Source organism: Harmonia axyridis, chromosome 2, assembly GCF_914767665.1.
Source record: "Harmonia axyridis chromosome 2, icHarAxyr1.1, whole genome shotgun sequence".
In the NCBI taxonomy this organism is placed as follows: domain Eukaryota; kingdom Metazoa; phylum Arthropoda; class Insecta; order Coleoptera; family Coccinellidae; genus Harmonia; species Harmonia axyridis.
The window spans coordinates 7,080,716-7,099,763 of record NC_059502.1 but is presented as its reverse complement, the minus strand read 5'-3'; the positions used below and the strand labels follow the sequence as shown (position 1 = coordinate 7,099,763).

Genomic DNA, 19,048 nt, shown 5'->3' with positions numbered 1-19,048 from the left:
CCATTCTGTAATCCGATATTTATTTTTTTGGTTTGGTGTTATGTTTTATCTCCATAATTATTTGTTGACTTGTAATTATAAAATTGAGAGGATGTATTCTTCAATGATTCTGAAAACAATATTCTCTAAGGTAAAGAATAAATTTTTTGAACCTATCGAAATATTCTTTCATAAAGCATAACATAAGAAACTATAGTGGTGATTTTTGGCCCCCTTCAAGATTCATAGGAACATAGTGATTTCTACCTGAATTTTGGTCTTCTAAGACAGTTTTAATGAAACTTTAATGGGCTCATCAACTCGTTGATTGTAGTTTGATATCAAGGAAGTGTCAAAAATGCACAGAAATAATTTGATGGAGTCAAGCCTGGATCGAGATATTGAAGGTTAAGTAATGCTATACTTGTTGTTGTTTGCAAAATGGATAAAAAAAAAGTTTTGTGTATTTACAATAAGTCTAGAAACAAATCAATGAAAACCAAAGTCAAATTGAAAGAATTGCGCTTTTAACATGCTTGACCACTCAGCACATTTACCATATCTTTTTTCATACCTCAAAAGAAAGCTCCAGGAAAAGAAATTTGGCTCTAATGAAGTAGTTATTGCCGAGGTTGAGGTGTATTGGAATTTTTAAGAAAATCTGTGTTTTTACTGATTATAGCTAGCCAACTTTCAACTTTTATTTCATCACGAAAAAAATGTTGTTGCCGCACCCTAAAACAGTCTATTGAGCCCATTGAAAGTAGCCGTATCAATGCTCATGTCTCGCATCGTTAAAGAGCTACTAGAATTCAAAAATAACGCACTGAACCGTGTTGAAAAAATCAAGTCGGCCTGCATTACCCATTAACTCACTGCCTTAATTGGCGACCAACTTGTAATCTCCGACATTTCACATCGTAAAACCGATCGCATCGGATTGAGTCTTCGAGTAATCGATTAATATGCGGTTTTACAGTTCTCTGTCGTTGAACAGATTTCCCATCATAACTTGCCATACGCCGACTTTCAAAACCTTACCAGATCATAATCAGATAAACATTCCGACGGTTCACTCTGTTTTCTCTCGAATGGCGCCATGGAGATAGATTGCAAATCTAAAATAATGCTTTATTATTTAGTCCCGACTCAAAGAACACCTCGAATCGTAGGAAAAAGGTGTTTGCCAAACGGAAAAAGGTTTGGTTTCTGATGGGTTCGAACATGGGCTGTCGTGGTTAGACACTAGCATTTTCACCACTTATCTGCGGCAAATCTTCAGGAATGCAAAAACTTAGGGTTTTTTCACATGCGAATTGATAAATGTTTCCCTCTTACGCAGGTTTTAGTCGTAAATAAAATCTGTGCTGTAGAAATCATAAAATAGAAAAAAAAATCGTGCAAATGACAAAAGAAATGATACAAAATAGTAGCTCCCAATCGATCAAAAACAACAACATGATCCTGAGCAGTGTTTGCAGTTTAAGTGCAATAAATCTGAATTTTTGCGTCGATATGTGACAATGGATGAAACATGGCTCTATCATTCACACCGGAGTCCAATCGACAGTCAGCTGAGTGGACTGCACACGATGAACCGAATCCAAAGCGAGAAAAAACACCACAGTCAGCTGGCAAGGATATGGCATCAGTATTCTGGGATGCGCAGGATATAATATTCATTGATTACCTCCAAAAGGGCCAGACCATCAACAGCGATTATTATATAACGTTAATGGATCGTTTGAAGGATGAAATCGTTAAAAAACGGCCCCATTTGAAGAAAAAAAAAGGTGCTGTTTCATCAAGACAATCCGCCGTGTCACAAATCAATGAAAACAATGGTAAAATTGCATGAATTGGGCTTCGAATTGCTTCTGCATCTAGCATATTCGCCAGATCTGGCCCCCAGCGTCTTTTTCCTGTTCTCAGACCTCGAAAAAATGCTCGCTGGAAAAAAATTTAGCGCCAATGAAGAAGTAATCGCCGAAACTGAGGCCTATTTTGAAGCGAAAGACAAATCGTACTACAAAAATGGTATCGAAAAGTTGGAAGATCGCTATAATCGCTGTATCGCCCTCGAAGGCAACTATGTTGAATATTAAAATCAAATTTTGGCAAAAAAAATGCGTTTTACTATGATAGACCGGGGCTTCTCAATTGGCCTGTTACTTATTATACAGGGTGGCCATTTGAAAACGAAACAGACGAGATTACAGACGAAATACAGTTTTTCGATAGAAATGCTCGGACAGGTCGATTTCTGTTTCGAGGGGGACAACTTAAGATGTAGGTTACGGACGCATAGCGCTTCAACCCTTGCTGCTACAACCCCCACCCCCAATTTTTGAATAGGGAAGATGGGGTGAGTGATACCTCAATTTAAAGGTATTTTTATACTGATTTCAACACAGTAATTGTTTTTTCATTTTATGCATTAGTTCTCGAAATATTCTTAACTAGATATTTGAAAATGAAGTAGTGTTTTCATGGCACTTGTAGTGTTTTGTGAAAAATCGACATTTTGAGCTTCAAAACAACCATGACTGTGGCTTCCTTCCTAACTAACTAACGCATGAATATTTCGAGAACTAATGCATAAAATGGAAAAACAATTCTAACTGTGCTGAAATCAGTATAAAAATTTGTAATTGTAATACGAAATTCCGAATGAAGATCAAAACAAAGAGATGAAATTTCGACACAAATCGACGAGACAAAGATTTTTTCGACACTCATCTCATTACCTAAATCGTCCTTTCAGGTATTTCGGTTTGTATGTCGAAAGCCATTAGATAAGAAAGTAGGATAATCCTTCTAATGGAAATATGATCTCGGCGACGAAGCGAAATTTCAATAAATCGAAATTTATTTAATCGGAACGACGATATGTTAATGCTGTCATTATCACGGAATTGTGCAAATTCCTCCGATAGCTCTTGCATCCGCGCAAAAGTTTCCAGTCTTGAGAATAAACATATACCGGCCTCGACTCGGATCTCGATGCTGGACATTTCGCAAAATTCCAGCGGTCTTTAGCAGATCGATTTCTTCATGTCAGTTTATTATTTCTAATAGTAACAACTTTCCATATGAACTTTGGTAAAAAAAAAAACTCGAAATTCCGATCCATGGATTTTGAAGGCTAAAAGTCAGAGAATAATACTAAATTATACCAGGAGTTAATAATTAACAGGCCAATTGAAAAGTCTCCGGTTTACCATAGTAAAACACATTTTTTCCCAATATTCGATTTTATTATTCAACATAGTTGCCTTCGAGGGCGATACAGCGATTATAGTGATCTTTTCGATACGATTTGTCTTTCGCTTCAAAATAAGCCTCAGTTTCGGCGATTACTTCTTCATGGACGCTAAATTTCTTTCCAGCAAGTATTGTTTTGAGGTCTGAGAACAGGAAAAAGTCACTGGGGGCCATATCTGGCGAATACGGTGGATGCAGAAGCAATTCGAAGCCCAATTCATGCAATTTTGCCATTGTTTTAATTGATTTGTGACACGGCGCATTGTCTTGATGAAACAGCACATTTTTTTTCTTCAAATGGGGTAGTTTTTTAACGAATTCATCCTTCAAACGATCCATTAACGCTATATAATAATCGCTGTTGATGGTCTGGCCCTTCTGGAGGTAATCAATGAATATTATATCCTGCGCATCCCAGAATACTGATGCCATATCCTTGCCAGCTGACTGTTGTGTTTTTTTCTCGCTTTGGATTCGGTTCATCGTGTGCATTCTACTCAGATGACTGTCGATTGGACTCCGGAGTGAAATGATAAAGCCATTTTTTATCCACGCAAAAATTTAGGTTTATTGCACTTAAACAGCTTCAAACACTGCTCAGAATCATTAACACGTTGTTCCTTCTGATCGATTTTGAGCTCACGCGGCACCCATTTTGCACACATGTTCTCATGTACAAATATTCGTGAATGATATATGATGTACACGTTCAGATGATATCTTCACAATGTCTGCTATCTCGATCAACTTCACTTTACAGTCATTCAAAATTATTTTGTGAACTTTTTTTGATTTTTTCGTTGGTGAAAGCCTCTTTTGGGTGTCCACTGCGTTCGCCGTCTTCGGTGCTCATTTCACCATGTTTAAACTCAGCATACCAATCAATGATGGTTGGTTTTTCTGGTGCATACCCTGGAAACTCTTCATCAAGCCAAGATTTTGCTTCAACTGTATTTTTTCCCTTCAAAAAGCAATATTTTATCAACACTCGATATTCTTTTTTTCCATCTTTTTTTAAATAACAAAAGTAGCTACATTCACAACTCAATATCTCATAAACTAATAGTCGGACTGCTGTCAAATTTCGACACGTATCGTTTGAAGGTTGGTACTAACTAAAAATCATATGGATTTAATAGTAGCACCGTCATCTTTGCATCAGACCAGGGACTTTTCAGTTGGCCTAATACAGAAAAGTATTAGGTGCTATCACAATTCCTTCTTGGAAATAAGAAACTCGCAAACAAAAATCTAAAATGGAATAGTAAACCATAACGAAGAAAAAGCAGAAATCTTATCTCCATAACTGTTCCTCAACGTCTTTTCAAATCAAGGTTATATTCATCTTGCCTCTTCTTAACGCTTTAAACTTAGCAACCTGATATGCCATTTCAATATGACATTCGATAGGACCTATCACCTGCAGGTGCACTCTAGATCGTTTTACTCACTACAGGGAAAGTACAAAAAAAAAGATACCTAGCTTTTAACTTCGGCTTTAGCAGGAGAAAATGGTATATTGTAATCTTAGTCGCATCTTGAAATGATCAGTCACATTCAACTTTTCCTCTTTTGAAGTTGAAAAATTGATATTAGCAATGTTATTTTACTAGTCTTAGCGTTAAGATATACAGTTGCCTCAAAAAGTATGCCCCTGCAGATTTCCCAACCATTTTCATCATTATCATATCTAAACAGACAGAAAAATTACTCAACCACCAAGTTTCATCTGAATATTATTGGAATAAATACATTGTTGATTTGCAGTCTTATTTTAGTGACAGCAGTTGTTTTGATGTCAATTAGGTGGTGGAAATGAAACATTGCGTTGAGTTCATCAATTTTTGAACTGCGTCCTAATATAATAACTACAGGTTATGGGCCCAGCACGCTTCCACTGCGTAATAATATAACAACTACAAATATCACAGAGACTAGTACGAAAAAAAACTCGAACCCCGTAGCTAAGTTATAAAGCGTTGGTTAACTCATAATCACATGACAAATTTCAGAATATAAATTTCATTTAGGCCTCAACTAACAGAACAGCCTGAACAGACGTTTTGATTTAATATTCAGCGCTCGCCTATGGGACACCTACAAATGAAATCATTACATAAATTGCAATGCGTAAACGGCATGTTAATAGATATTTCCTCCTACAGGTGAATGTGCCCCACAGTTGAATTTCAATAAGTATGCAACATGTTTTATCGTGATTAAGCCGAACAGGTTTATGCGATCTCCCACTGGCATCATTCGAGTAATTATTTATAATTCATGTGTGCAATATGAATTTGACAGATCAATTATTCTAACCGGCTTTGCATTCTGTTAGGTTGGTAAGCGTGGGGCCGGAAAACTTCGAACGAATCTATGGTCTTGATTGATCTTATCCGTTAGAGATCAGATTGGTGGCGTAGTTGATTTTCTTATCGTAAAGGCACTTGTGGATATTATTCATTGTTGCCAACCACTCTGTCAAATCGATGATAAGTGTTTTTCTATGGTCGACATTCTTTTTTTTGGTATTTGACATGAGCAAAAAACGGGTTTTTCGCAAATCAACAGGCAGTGCTGATACTCATGTATGCCAACGAAAAAGTTATAAAAACCAAGCGATATTGAAGAAACGCTTTCCTAGGAAATAAACTTAATTAAAAATCTGTAAAGAATGAACAGAAACAACTGTGAGAACTACAACTCTCGATAAAATTCACACGAACCATTTACCATCGACCTGAAATATGCAAATGCAATATGAACTTCACGATTCTAACATTAATTTTTTTTATTTCAGCAAAAAGAATTCCATTGTACTTCGAACCCAGTTGTCTGTCAGAGTACACACAATTATAGGTGAGTCGAAGAAACCTTTCAATTACCACTTATCTTACTTATGGCATTTCCCTATCCGCTTTCGATTTAATGATATCTTTGCTCTTTGTTGAGAATCCATATTCACGAATCGCGCAAAAATTTCCAATTTTTTTTCTCCAGAGAAACTCCTCACCTCCGAAGGAAGGGAACTCCGGAGGGCCCTGTTTTCCCTCAAACAGATCTTCCAGGAAGACAAGGATCTGGTACATGAGTTCGTGCAGAACGACGGTCTGTCATGTCTGATCAAAGTAGGCTCGGAAGCAGACCAGAACTACCAGAATTACATACTGAGGGCTCTTGGCCAGGTGATGCTCTATGTGGACGGCATGAACGGGGTCATGGACCACAACCAGACCGTCCAGTGGTTGTACAGCCTCATCTCCTCGAAGTTCAGGCTGGTTGTCAAGACTGCCCTCAAGTTGCTTCTGGTGAGTGCCAGATTACATAACATATTTACATCAACTTCTCATTATATTTACATTCACTTTACATTACATTCACAAGATATCTACATTACATTCACAATACATTTACATTACATTTACAATGCATTTACAATACATTTACATTACATTTACAATACATTTACATTACATTTTCAATACATTAACATTATTATACATTTACAATACATTTACATTACATTTTCAGTTCATTTGCATTACATTTACAATACTTTTACATTACATTTACACTCACATGATTCACATGATATTCGAAAAATGAGGTTGAAGTGATTTTTATGTTTTTGAACACTTGAAAACGAATTATTTTTTTGATAGGTGTTCGTTGAATACACGGACTCGAATTGTATGCTCTTGGTTAAAGCTGTTCAGGCGGTGGACTGTTCCCAAGGCCTCTTGCCTTGGCATAATGTCATGAAACTTTTGAGGGACTTCGATTCTGCTGACACAGAATTGCTTATTTACGCTACCACGTTGATAAACAAAGTACTGAATGGAGTTCCTGACCAAGATACCTACTACGATCAAACAGGTGAGACTATAGATAAGTTACGATAAGTGCACTTGCACACTGTCCAGAAGTTTTTCCAAAATTCTTAGAGCAAGATATTAGGCATAAATCACATTCAATATGATTTGTAGCATTCAGTTTTGTTTCACTCGAACCAGAGGGAATTGAATAAAGAAATATTTTTTTTACAAAACGATATCATTGAAGTAAAGATCAATTTTTACATGCAAAGCTTATGTACCCCTTCAGAACAGCAACGTTAACATTTTTAAAATGGTAGTATACAATTTGTTACACCTACAACTTGACTTAATATGGCGAATAAAGCTTTAACTGCTAAAGCTTTCCCTTCAATTTTCACATTTTGCAATAGCAGGACACCAAAAGGTACATCAAGTCCTCTTTTCCCACCTTAACTAATCTCTTCCTAACCCTTCGCAGACTCCTTGGAGGAGCAAGGCATCGAGCACATCATCCAAAGGTACATGTCGAAGCCCGGCACAGACCTGGATCTCCTCCAGCAGTTCCAGATCTACGAGGCGGTGCTCCAGTACGAAGATGGCGAAGAGACCAGCGGCAACCCTTTCCGCCTCTTGGACGAGAGCATCAGGAAGACCCTGCGCTGCCGGAAGTCGATGGTAGATTCGACGGAGAGACGGAAGAGTAGAAGACACTCGACAGGTACCTCGAACGTGTACGCTTTGAACAAAAAGAACAGCATTAACAACAATAACAACAATGTGGGCCTTTGCTTGCAACCGCAGACTAACCAGGAGGATGACGATGACACGTCTAGCTCGCATTCTTCGGAGATGGGCAACCCTGATCCGAACCTGAATGGAAGGTACAAAGATAATAATCAAGGTGAGTGGGAGTTCAAAGGTGGTGCTCACTTGGAGACGAGCAAAGAGTTCCGCCTTGTAGTGTTTTCATCAACACCAGAATAAAACAGGACAAAACCGAGCAGTCAATGATAGGCATCCATTTGTTTTAAATTTTTGGAATTCCCTCCTGTAAACTCAAGTTTCATGACAAATTTCTTCTATCTAATTTGAACCGCTCATGAAATGATTGTAAATATCTTATAGAGCAGGTGTAGGCATTCTAGCAGATTAGACCTTACAGTGATTGCAAGATTGATTATAAAATTTCAAATGGTAATGATTAGAATGTCTAGAACTGCTTGTTTATTCTTTAAGTACTCTTAGAGTATCTGTACCGTATCTTGGCCTCAGTTTCAGATTTTTCATCTTGTCAAATGAAAAAATCATTGCAACTATTGAACAAGAACATGTTTATCGAGTAACATGACTCACAAGTTTGAACCTAAATGCACATATAACTTTGATGTGATTATTTGCTTAGCTAACAATTTTTTCTTTTGCTTTTGCTCAGCTCGTGAAGCTGGCGTCACACCCGCTTTAAGGCAGCGAAGGGAGAGAGCAGAAAGACAGAGGCATTTTTTGAAACAGCAGCAAGAAACGATCTCAATGTATAGGAACAAAGTTCAAAACGTGGAAGACACCAATAACGATAAAGTAAACGGTAGGTATATTTGGCAGTGATAGCTTAGCGCTTCCATGTTTATCAAATGTGTATGCAAAAAAAGGTTGAAAATAAGGAATACCCAGAAATTGACTGTACTACCACGTATCAAGTTTGATGATAAGAAATTTCAATTTCTCTCTTTTCGAAATAGCTTTCACAAATCTACGTTTTCTTCATCGATGAAATGAGTTATTCCAAAATTCAGCTGTAATTTCCTTTAAAAGTAGAAACTTTCGAACGGAATTAAGGGACACAACTACAACTCTTAGGGCCGGTATTTTAAAGGATAACGGACGGTTGAACCGAAGGAATAAAGACTCAAGGGGATTTGAGGTTTGAGGTACTCAAAAAACACTGACACATCCATTACTGGTGCTAGACAAAAGTTTGACAATCTATAGAAGTCTTGAAAATTAATATCAGATCAGCCTTTTCTGGGTATCCGACCAGCTTCCAACCAACCAGAAGTTGAATGAATCTCATTCTTGAATTTCTCTGACAATCCCCACAGGCAATTACACAAACGCTCTCCAACAAAGGATCAACAACAACGGCAACATCCTGAACCGCAACTCTTCCAGAAAGGACCTCACCCCACTCCTGAACGCCGTAAACAAGCTGGATACCGAAGAGAGCCTCACGAAACAGCCGTGGATTCTGTCCATGATGTACAACAAGAACTCCGAAACTCAGGAGGGAAGGGAGAACGAGAACGACGCTGAGAACGGCAACGAGAACGAGAGAAACCTGCTGATGCAGCTGAAGAGGGAGAACACGGTGAAGGACCTCACCCAGAAACTGGCCAGTCAAAACATCCTGCACAGTCCTTCGGAGGAGAATAAGATTAACAGGATGGGGGATATGTCAGGCTTGATCTCCAAGGCGAAGGAAGGTGAGTTGAAGACTTTCTGGTGTTTTGTTCGAGTCGTGGCGAGTCTGGGAAACGAGAGGGCCGTGGATCAGTTTTAACATTTGATTGAACATCAACAGATTTAGGTATTCAATAGATTCAGTCCTATGGTTGATGGTTATTTTATTTATTTTGTTAGCTGATTTGAATTTTAGAAAGGGATTTCCTCTTCTTTCTGGGCAAACCTTTTTCTGCAGAAGATATGGGGCTCATGTGCTCATTAAGCTTTCAATCTCCTCTCATCAAGTCTTATATCATTATTTAGAAATCTTACAGTTCAATTCCAGCATAGAATATATTTTTCTTTTATTGTGATCGGAAACACAACATGTTTTTTTATGTTGTAGGGGTTTTCTCGTATAGTAGCCATAACTAGTCTTCGTTTTTTGATCTGTTCACAAAATTTTCATTTGGAGCACAAAGGAAACTAAAAAACAGAAATAAATTAGGAGTTTAGACGTTCAAACATTCACATATGGTTTCAGAAAGAAGTGTTCGACCTTTAGTTTCTCTGGTATTATTTTGAAATCTATGGTGGCTCAGAAATCAAATACAAAAATGACATTCGATCTTCACAACCACCTCAAAAAATCTTCTGATCTCAAACATTTTCGTCCACTCACCATGTTCACTATCTATCATTCTTTAGGAGTCTTTAGGTTCAGTTTCACCCTTATATATATTTATCTCTTATGGAGGTAGACAAAACATGACTCTTTTGGCCGTTGTAACGATATTCTCCTACTCAATAGACATCAATTGCAGAATTGCAGAATCTTTGGTCATTACACTATTGATCTGTTCACAAAATTATCATTTGGCAGCCAGGCACATTATAAATGACAGATAAATGAATGAATAATGTTCTATGACCTCACAATACCCTGTGCACAGATTACAGATAATAATGGTATCTGTAATCTGTGACCCTGTGGTTCCAAACCTGCTTGAGAAGTCAACTTTGACAGTTCTCCAGGTCCTTGTCATCTTCAAAATGATCCAATTCCACACGAATTGACAAATTCATCGAGCAATATGACAACCATCTATATTTCCAGTACAATTGTATCGAATGAATCAATCTATTTGAGGTTCCTTTCAATCACAGAGCCGTCACGAGCTTTACCGATAGTCTGAAAATCACCCGAGGTTGCCACGTCTTCCTATTTTTCAGGTTTGGCGAAGTCCAAATCCAAGGTGGACGTTGTGAAGAGTCCCACGTCTGAGAACGTGCCAAAGTTCGAGGCGAAAAAGTCAGAGAACGAGCTCAGATGGGAAGAGATGGTGGCCAACATGAAGAGGAGCCTGAACCTCTGCGACATGGACTTCACAGACTTGGGGAGCGAGGACGAAGTAGACATATTGGCGCCTACGCAAGTCAGCAACGGGATACCACCACCCCCTCCACCTTTGCTGAAGGAGCATCCGGTGGCGCCACCTCCGCCGCCCTTGTCAAATAGATTGGGGTGAGTATTAAAAAAAAGGAGTCTTCTTAAAAGTTCAAAAGAAGAACAAAAATTGAAAGCAAAAAATCAAATTTTAAATATTTTTCATATCTAAAGAATTCATTCATTATTAATCTGTTTTTTTTTCTCTTAGGGCCCCTCCATTCGCTCCAAATCCCCCACCGCCTGTATTCAGTACAAATCTACAGAAACCAAAAAACGAGACAAAGATACCAATAAAGAAAAACAAGAAAACAGTGAAACTATTCTGGAAAGAGGTTAGAGACGACTTGGTGGCTTCAAATAAATTGAAATCTGGTCACATTTGGGATGAACTCAGTCCGGTCAGTGTTGATACGCAAAAGTTGGAACATCTCTTCGAGTCTAGAGCTAAAGACCTCCTCACTAAGGTAAGAAATTCAAGTAGAAACATCCCTTAATAATTTTTTTTTCAGAAAAACTTAAGTGTATGTTGATAAGTTCCAAGTGTCATTGAATCTGTAAAAAAGATTGTGTTTTACCATCTCATATTTTCAGAACACTTTTTCATCATTAATAAAGCATTTATTTCATAAACTAAATGGAAATCGAGAAGAATTTTTGTATAGTAAAACAAATTATTTTTTTATATTATGATTTTACTATTTTAAGTTATGTAATAAATTTTCTATTACAAAAAGCACAATATGCACTAGTAGGTCAATGTAGATATTCATGTCTACAATATCGTTCAATCTGTCTAATAGATTGTTTATCAATTTGGCTTAAAAAAAACTTCATTTATTGATTTATTTATAATTGAAATTATATGATAAAAATCGTGTATAAATATTTTTGCACTTTTGCTTTGCTTTCTTTGTTATTTTCGTACTGGTGTTTGGTACTTATTTTTCTTTTGGTTCGTTTGATTTTGTTCTGGGATTTCCTTTTTTCTCTCGTATTGAACACCTAATAATTGGCATTTTCTTTTCCTATTGATGACCTCATCTGGCATGTGCTGATTGCAGGAGGTGAGTGCGTTTTTTCGGTGGTGGTGACAAACATTTTGCATTTTTTTCACACACACTACCCTCCCGTAGATTTTTGTAGGCCTGTTGGCAAACTATTTTTACAAACATTACAGATATTACAACTGAAGGATAGCGAGATTCTTCAGAATTGAGATTTTTTTCCTCAATCAAGTATTTAATGCGATTTCTATGTATCGACATCATCTTACTAAATTACTGTTTAATTCGTTACACCGACACTTCCAAAAAATCACATAATTCGCTAATCTCAAAATTTATTTTTGGAATGACATAAGTGTCATCGATGTGAGGATTTCTACAACCAAGTGAAGAGGATATAACGAATATAAATAATGAATTGTATTATTTCAAAAATTATATTGTCGATAGTTTTCCCTCAGAAAATTGCAATTTTGCTGGATTTATATGAAAAATTTCACTGAAGAAATTTTTAATCGAGAATTTGTATTATGCCGATCTTTCATTCCATTTTCATTCAAGCAAGCAGACTTCATAGTCAGTTAACAAGATTAATCAATCAATTTTACCATTATGAAAGTTTACATCAAAAATTAATTCATCCTCAACTCATTTAAATCAACTAGTTAAAAACAGAAACCACTTCAATGGTATATAACTAACCCCCTGTATAATATCATCTTCAAAATCATATCAACTCGGTGTAGGGATAAACCAGATACACCACATACATAACTAACACCCTGTATCATATCGTAGACACTGCACGATAATGCATGGTTCCCCTATACAAGACCCTTGGTGTTTGTCCAAATCGACCTCAATAGCTCAAACTAAAAACAAAAATTAACTCCCCAACAGAAACAACAAGAGCTGAACAAGAACAAGGAGATAATAGTCCTGGATCCAAAGAGATCGAACGCCATCAATATCGGTATGACAAAACTGCCGCCTCCCAGATCGATCAAGGCCGCCATTTTGAAAATGGACGCCACCATCATGAACAGGGAGGGCATTGAAAAGCTGCTCACGATGTTACCAACCAAGGTGGGTACCAAAAATTTATCGATCCGATGATTTATGTACACTATGACTAAGATATAGATCTCTAAATCGATTGAATGGTTTAGGATGAAAGGACGAAAATACAGGAGGCGCAGGCCGCCAACCCTGATCTTCCCCTGGGAAGCGCAGAACAGTTCCTGCTCACCTTGGCCTCGATATCGGAGCTTCAGGCCCGGCTCAAGCTATGGGCCTTCAAGCTCGACTTTGAGAACACGGAGAGGGAGATTGCTGAGCCTCTGATGGACCTCAAGCAGGGGATTGAAGTTCTCAGGGCGAACAAGACGTTTAGGGGCATTCTGAGCACTCTGCTCTCCATAGGTAAGAACTTTTCAGTAGTAATATCAAACAATTTCAATGCCTGTAGTCACCGACTTTGGTTACAGCTATTTTTTATCCAGCTCGAAAGGCCAAAGACCATTTGGCATTATTGTCATATTTTACTTCGATTATGTTCTTTTCAGGTAATTTCTTGAATGGCGCCGAAGTAAAAGGTTTTCAAATAGAATATCTGGCCAAAGTACCTGAAGTGAAGGACACTGTCCACAAACATTCCTTGCTGCACCATCTTTGTCATATTGTGATGGAGAAATTTCCCGAAGCCACGGATCTTTACTCGGAGGTGAGTTCTTCCTCCACTTTTGAACAAAAAATTCGTCGATATTTGTTATTTGATGTTGTATAAATGTACACCAGCATTGATCTAACCTCACCTAACCTAACTATTTTCGCGTCTACTAGATCGGCGCCATTACCAGAGCGTCCAAGGTGGACTTCGACGAGCTGACATTGAGCATCCAGAGGCTGGAGGATGATTGCAAGGCGTCTTGGGATCATCTCAAGGTCATCGCAAAGCATGACGGCACCACGATGATCAAGGGCAAGATGTCTGACTTCCTGTCAGATTGCGCCGAAAGAATTATACTGTTGAATATCATACACAGGAGAGTTATGAATAGGTAAGTCCCATGTTATATTGTTTTTTTTTTCAATTTTGGGTGGTTTAAGTGAAAAACTCACACATAAAATTCACTGTTTTATTCGTTACACTGACACTTCAAAAAATAATCGCATATTTCGCTAATCTCAAAATTAATTTTTGGAATGGCATAAGTGTCATTGATGTGAGAATTACTACAACCAAGTCGAGGGAATATAATGGATATCAATAATGAATTAATAGTTGATAGTTTTCCCGTTTTTTTAGTCGTAATCTAGACAAATTTGAAATTGGTACCTAGTACGGCGTAGCACTTGGTACTGGACACTGGTATTTTTGTATCGTGTGAAGAGAATTCATAATTGATAAACATTCATAAGAGAATTTATAATTTACTCTTTTTTCAGGTTTCATAAATTCTTGTTATGGCTGGGCATTCCTGTCCATCAGATCAGTGATACTAAGCCAAATGAATTCTGCAAGATTATATCGGAATTCGCTCTAGAGTATAGGACGACCAGGGAGAGAGTGCTACAACAGCTAGAGAAGAAGGCCAACCACAGAGAGAGAAACAAGACACGAGGAAAGATGATAACAGACGTGAGTTACCATTCCTCATTTTTAGAATTCTTCTTCATAAATATTATTCTACACCCAATTCAAAAACACTCGTGGTTTGAAAAACGTATTGCCTACTACCGTCAGAATGACATACTCTTTGTTGGACTGTGGTAGGATCATCCAATGATCTATCATACACAGATGCGTCCTCGCAGAGCAGAGCATTGACTCCAACATTAGAAAGAGAAAGATTTGAGCCTAATGTCACATGACCTCGAGGGAGAGGATAAATATGTTTGAATTTTAACCAATTATGGGTTGGTCTTCTGGTCACGTGGTTTAAACATCGTGCCTCTCAACTTTCTACTAACTCCCTATCTACTTACTATTGGGATTATCCATCCTCTTTCTTCAGGTCGGCAAGTTCAAGACGAAGGAAGACCGAGCCGACGCTGAGCTCAGACAACTGCTGGGCAGCGACCTCTCGGACGTCGAGAGCTTCCAGGGGACGCTGCCGCTCAGGAGGACCCGGAGGGACGGCAACAGGTCGTTCCTAGGCAGCACCAACGGCAACCTGACCGACGGCGATGACGAGATCCTGGAGAGCCTGGTGAAGACGGCCACCAAGGGACCGTCGAGGATCGCGCCAAGGGAGAGGAAGAGGACGAGGCACGCCGATAGGAAATCATGTAGGTTTAGATTGTTTCCGAACGCTATAATCTTTTCTTTTATTGTAGAACCTGGCAAGTCTTCAAAATGATGATTTTTTTATCGGAAACAGTGAAATTTTGAATGTTGGAAGTACGTTTTTTTGGGGCCAATAAATATCCTGACTATTTGCTTTTTGTATGATTGAAGATGACATACATCATTGGTTTTCCATTAAATGAATACCCACATTAAAAATACTCTACCGATAGGTTTGGCACTATGCTTTTTTGGCCTTTGCTCCTAAAAAAAACTTCAAATATTATAAAAATTCGTTATTGTAAACAAAACTTGAGTTTTCATTAAAAATCCTCATTCTCAATAGTTTATTTCAAAATTGAAATGAAATATACATAAATAAATTAAATTTTCATTCCTGCTCCTAACGTTAAAGATTCAGTCTAGCTATTTTGTCGAATCCATTAAGGTTCTACAAATTAAGAACAGACTATAACATATGTGATCAAAATGGGTTCATTCAATCGTAACCTTTTTTTTGAGAAGCCATGATTTGTTAAAAACTTGTCAATTTAACCTTGTTGATAAATTGAAATCTCATATCTTCTGAGAGGTCCGAAAGAAGTTTATGGTAGAGAAAATGTTTTACATTGAACATCATATACGAAACATTTCTGCTATCCATCATGAAATTGAATTATTTCAATAATTATCTCCTATAATAAACCTCAGGAATCATTCAAGATTTTTCTGAATTCCCTGTATTTGAAAAACTTACTCTTCGTTTAATATTTCAAACAGACTGATTAAATGAATATATCAGACTACACCTAAATTATTCATGGCTGTCTTTATTGAAAGGCTACGATTCAATTTCTCCCAAACTTTCCAATCTGAAATATAGTTTTTAATTCAGTGAAGCGTTCTCGAACAAGAGAGAACAACCCGTACAGTAATCAAGATTCTCCATAGTTAAACCGAACTTGGTACGTGGTGGTGTAACTGCATGCTGTTGTTTGCGTTGTTGTTGTTTTATTTGAGAGATGTATGTTTTGAGACTCGGGTCTTATCAAAAATATGATTTCAGAATTTTAAAATCGTTTTTAGCAAAATTTTTCTTATGGATTTGGTGTGTGGACCCGTGTTGCAATTAATGTGTCTTATTTGGAAACTGTTGGTCCTAGAGTAGCTTCCAAAGTCAATTTCCCATTATAAAAATATATTTCAACCCATATGAGTAGATAATTTTTTTAAATGCAGAATATTCTACCCACTCACATATGAGTGTGTTCCTAACTTGTTCCTTTTTTTTCTGAACTCATAGGGGTGTAGATGTTCGTAGCTTTTAGATATAATATATTAAAAATATCCCTAACCTTGCAATGAATCAAACAAAAAAAGGAAAACGAATATGCTTGTGATACTTCAGCATAGGGCCTACAGTTTTTGAAAAAAATTGGATATATGTTTTTCCATTAATACTGAATTAACATATCCTTTATGATTACTCACTATATTGTTATTTTACTTATATATGGAATTTTACAGTGATAACAGCATGTTACTGGAAATAACTCTGAAGTCGATTTATGATAATATAATAATAACAAATTTTTTGCAGTGAGGAGGACTTTGAAGAATGGGTTATCCGAAGAGGAGAAAAACCACCTTTCGGCTTATATCAAGGGTTACTAACGATTGTGATTGAAGACAGAACGCCACCATTTAGTGAATCTTCAGAACGACTATCCTAATGTGATAAAGTATGGCTGCTCACCCCTATACTTGTACTAATTTAGTTATTTATATTTTGTGAATCGAAACCAACAAGTTATTTATTTTGGGTTGGAATGAACGAATGAGATTAAGTTTTCGGTTATATTTTGTAGGACAGCATTATATGGATCTTAATTGGAAACGTAGCGCAGTCGATGTGATTTTTTTCTAATTTTTAGTATCGATTTCCTGTAATTCAAGTTTGTTAGAAAATATCTGCGCTTGTGTAATTGCCTTCTACATGTTATCTACTAGTCTATTTTTGTTCAACTAATCTTCATTTCTTCCTATTCGTGAAAATGACTGTCTTCAGAAGAAACCAATTAGTTTATTTCTCATCTACTGCGTTTTTCATCCTTTAATTCTAGGAGGTGATCATTCGAGATACTTATAACCACGTCTGGCTGAACGGATTATTGCGTTTATTTTATGCGAGACGATTATTTTAGAGAGAATCTTGTTTTTGTTATCTCTTAAATGTAATGAATAAATTTTGTTATATTAATATTGTTTCATTTCCACTAGAACACCAATCTTCACCTTCCAACCCATTCTAGTTATTGAACCTCAATTAAAAAAGATACACTGAAAAAGTTGATTTACCTACAAATTATTGTTTTTATTAACAATCATCATCTAGAATATAAGAAACTGATTAGTTTTGAAAAAAAAAACCGTTGTGCATAAATCGCCATTTAAAAAAAAAAACGGTTTGGGCCTTAGGCAATATGTTCATAGAAGAAAATTACAGCATCTCCATCTATCGAAAATATTCCGAACTAACTTGTAGTACAGCATATTACAAATAGATGACACTTACACGCTGAAGATTTCTATATATTTATATCGTCTCCATCTATATCGAGAAAGTTGAAAATTTAATTTGTGGTTCAACATACTACCAATAGATGACAGTTCAGTTGTAAAGATTTCTTCATCTTAATGCAAGCACCACCTATCGAACAAGTTCCGAACTAAAAGGTAATATAGCATAACATAAATAGATGGCGCTTTGGCTCCCAAACAATGGTTTCTATAATTATTCTAAACTACAAGCGTGAAAGTTCGATGAACTTTTGATAGAATTATCTCTGAAAGAAATAATTATGTATTATGATGTAATTTTATGCAATTAACAGACCTGATGAAATGAATAACAAGAAGATGATTCTCCCAGAAAAAATATTTCAATTTTCGATCATCATACAAAAAATCGAAATTATTATCAATCGGTATATTATTTGATTATATTCAATAAAAATCCTTTTTGGAAGTTAACAACACTTTTATTCACAACAATATCTATATACTTTATATAGTATGGAACGCTTATCTTTCTATGACAATGAAGTTAGCTTCCCGCCATTAGAAATACTTTCGCGCCTTTTTTAACTGTCTTTGAGGTGACGGCGACGCATATTCGTCCATTTTTGTGAAACCATCATTCAGTCTTGAATCAACTGCAGCCCAGTTTGTTAGTATCTCTTTGTAATTTTTATCCTAATTAACTGATTAAATATGAGTGGACGCGGTAAAGGTGGCAAAGTTAAAGCTAAGGCAAAGACCCGTTCAAGCAGAGCTGGTTTACAATTTCCCGTTGGAAGAATTCATCGTTTGCTTCGCAAAGGGCATTACGCAGAAAGAGTAGGAGCTGGGGGCCCAGTTTACCTTGCAGCCGTTATGGAATATTTGGCTGCTGAAGTGTTGGAATTGGCAGGTAATGCAGCTAGGGACAACAAGAAAACTCGTATCATCCCAAGACATCTACAATTAGCTATCAGAAATGACGAAGAATTGAATAAGCTCTTATCTGGAGTCACCATTGCTCAAGGTGGTGTACTGCCTAATATCCAAGCTGTGCTCTTACCAAAGAAAACTGGAACGACTGGAGGTAGCTCTTCTGGTAAATCTTCCAAATCTCAATCACAAGACTATTAATTATTTAATGTTTGTTGAACATTCTTGTACTCTTATTGATGTTATTATTAGTTTTGATTAGTATTATTGTGCTCTTCTATTATTAAATTCTTTTTTCAAACATTGTTTAATTTTG

General features: G+C 36.8%; 2 protein-coding genes across 7 annotated transcripts in view; both read left to right on the top strand.

Moving 5' to 3' along the window:
- Window positions 1-17,292, top strand: part of LOC123674164 (FH1/FH2 domain-containing protein 3) — a 186,454-nt gene extending 169,162 nt beyond the window's left edge. The window contains exons 7-22 of one of the 6 annotated variants that reach the window (XM_045609081.1): window positions 6,044-6,102; window positions 6,244-6,551; window positions 6,906-7,119; window positions 7,540-7,962; window positions 8,494-8,643; window positions 9,158-9,538; window positions 10,731-11,022; window positions 11,156-11,412; window positions 12,850-13,037; window positions 13,121-13,373; window positions 13,517-13,674; window positions 13,794-14,011; window positions 14,400-14,592; window positions 14,969-15,242; window positions 16,124-16,205; window positions 16,841-16,877. In XM_045609081.1, the coding sequence (XP_045465037.1) occupies window positions 6,044-6,102; window positions 6,244-6,551; window positions 6,906-7,119; window positions 7,540-7,962; window positions 8,494-8,643; window positions 9,158-9,538; window positions 10,731-11,022; window positions 11,156-11,412; window positions 12,850-13,037; window positions 13,121-13,373; window positions 13,517-13,674; window positions 13,794-14,011; window positions 14,400-14,592; window positions 14,969-15,242; window positions 16,124-16,191 (3,436 nt within the window). In that variant the 3' untranslated portion in view covers window positions 16,192-16,205; window positions 16,841-16,877. Of the gene's footprint in view, window positions 1-6,043; window positions 6,103-6,243; window positions 6,552-6,905; window positions 7,120-7,539; window positions 7,963-8,493; window positions 8,644-9,157; window positions 9,539-10,730; window positions 11,023-11,155; window positions 11,413-12,849; window positions 13,038-13,120; window positions 13,374-13,516; window positions 13,675-13,793; window positions 14,012-14,399; window positions 14,593-14,968; window positions 15,243-16,123; window positions 16,206-16,840 lie in introns of all 6 variants that reach the window. The other 5 variants (XM_045609082.1, XM_045609080.1, XM_045609084.1 and 2 more) reach the window with 5 other exon arrangements.
- Window positions 17,293-18,386: 1,094 nt separating this feature from the next.
- Window positions 18,387-19,033, top strand: LOC123672034 (histone H2A, orphon-like). Its single transcript, XM_045605989.1, has one exon. It carries the CDS (start codon window positions 18,514-18,516, stop codon window positions 18,931-18,933), a length of 420 nt encoding a protein of 139 aa, XP_045461945.1. The 5' UTR covers window positions 18,387-18,513; the 3' UTR covers window positions 18,934-19,033.
- The last annotated feature ends 15 nt before the right edge of the window (window positions 19,034-19,048 follow it).

Excerpts from the sequence above, each read along its gene's own strand:
- LOC123672034 (XM_045605989.1), top strand. The coding sequence starts at position 18,514 with ATGAGTGGACGCGGTAAAGGTGGCAAAGTTAAAGCTAAGGCAAAGACC.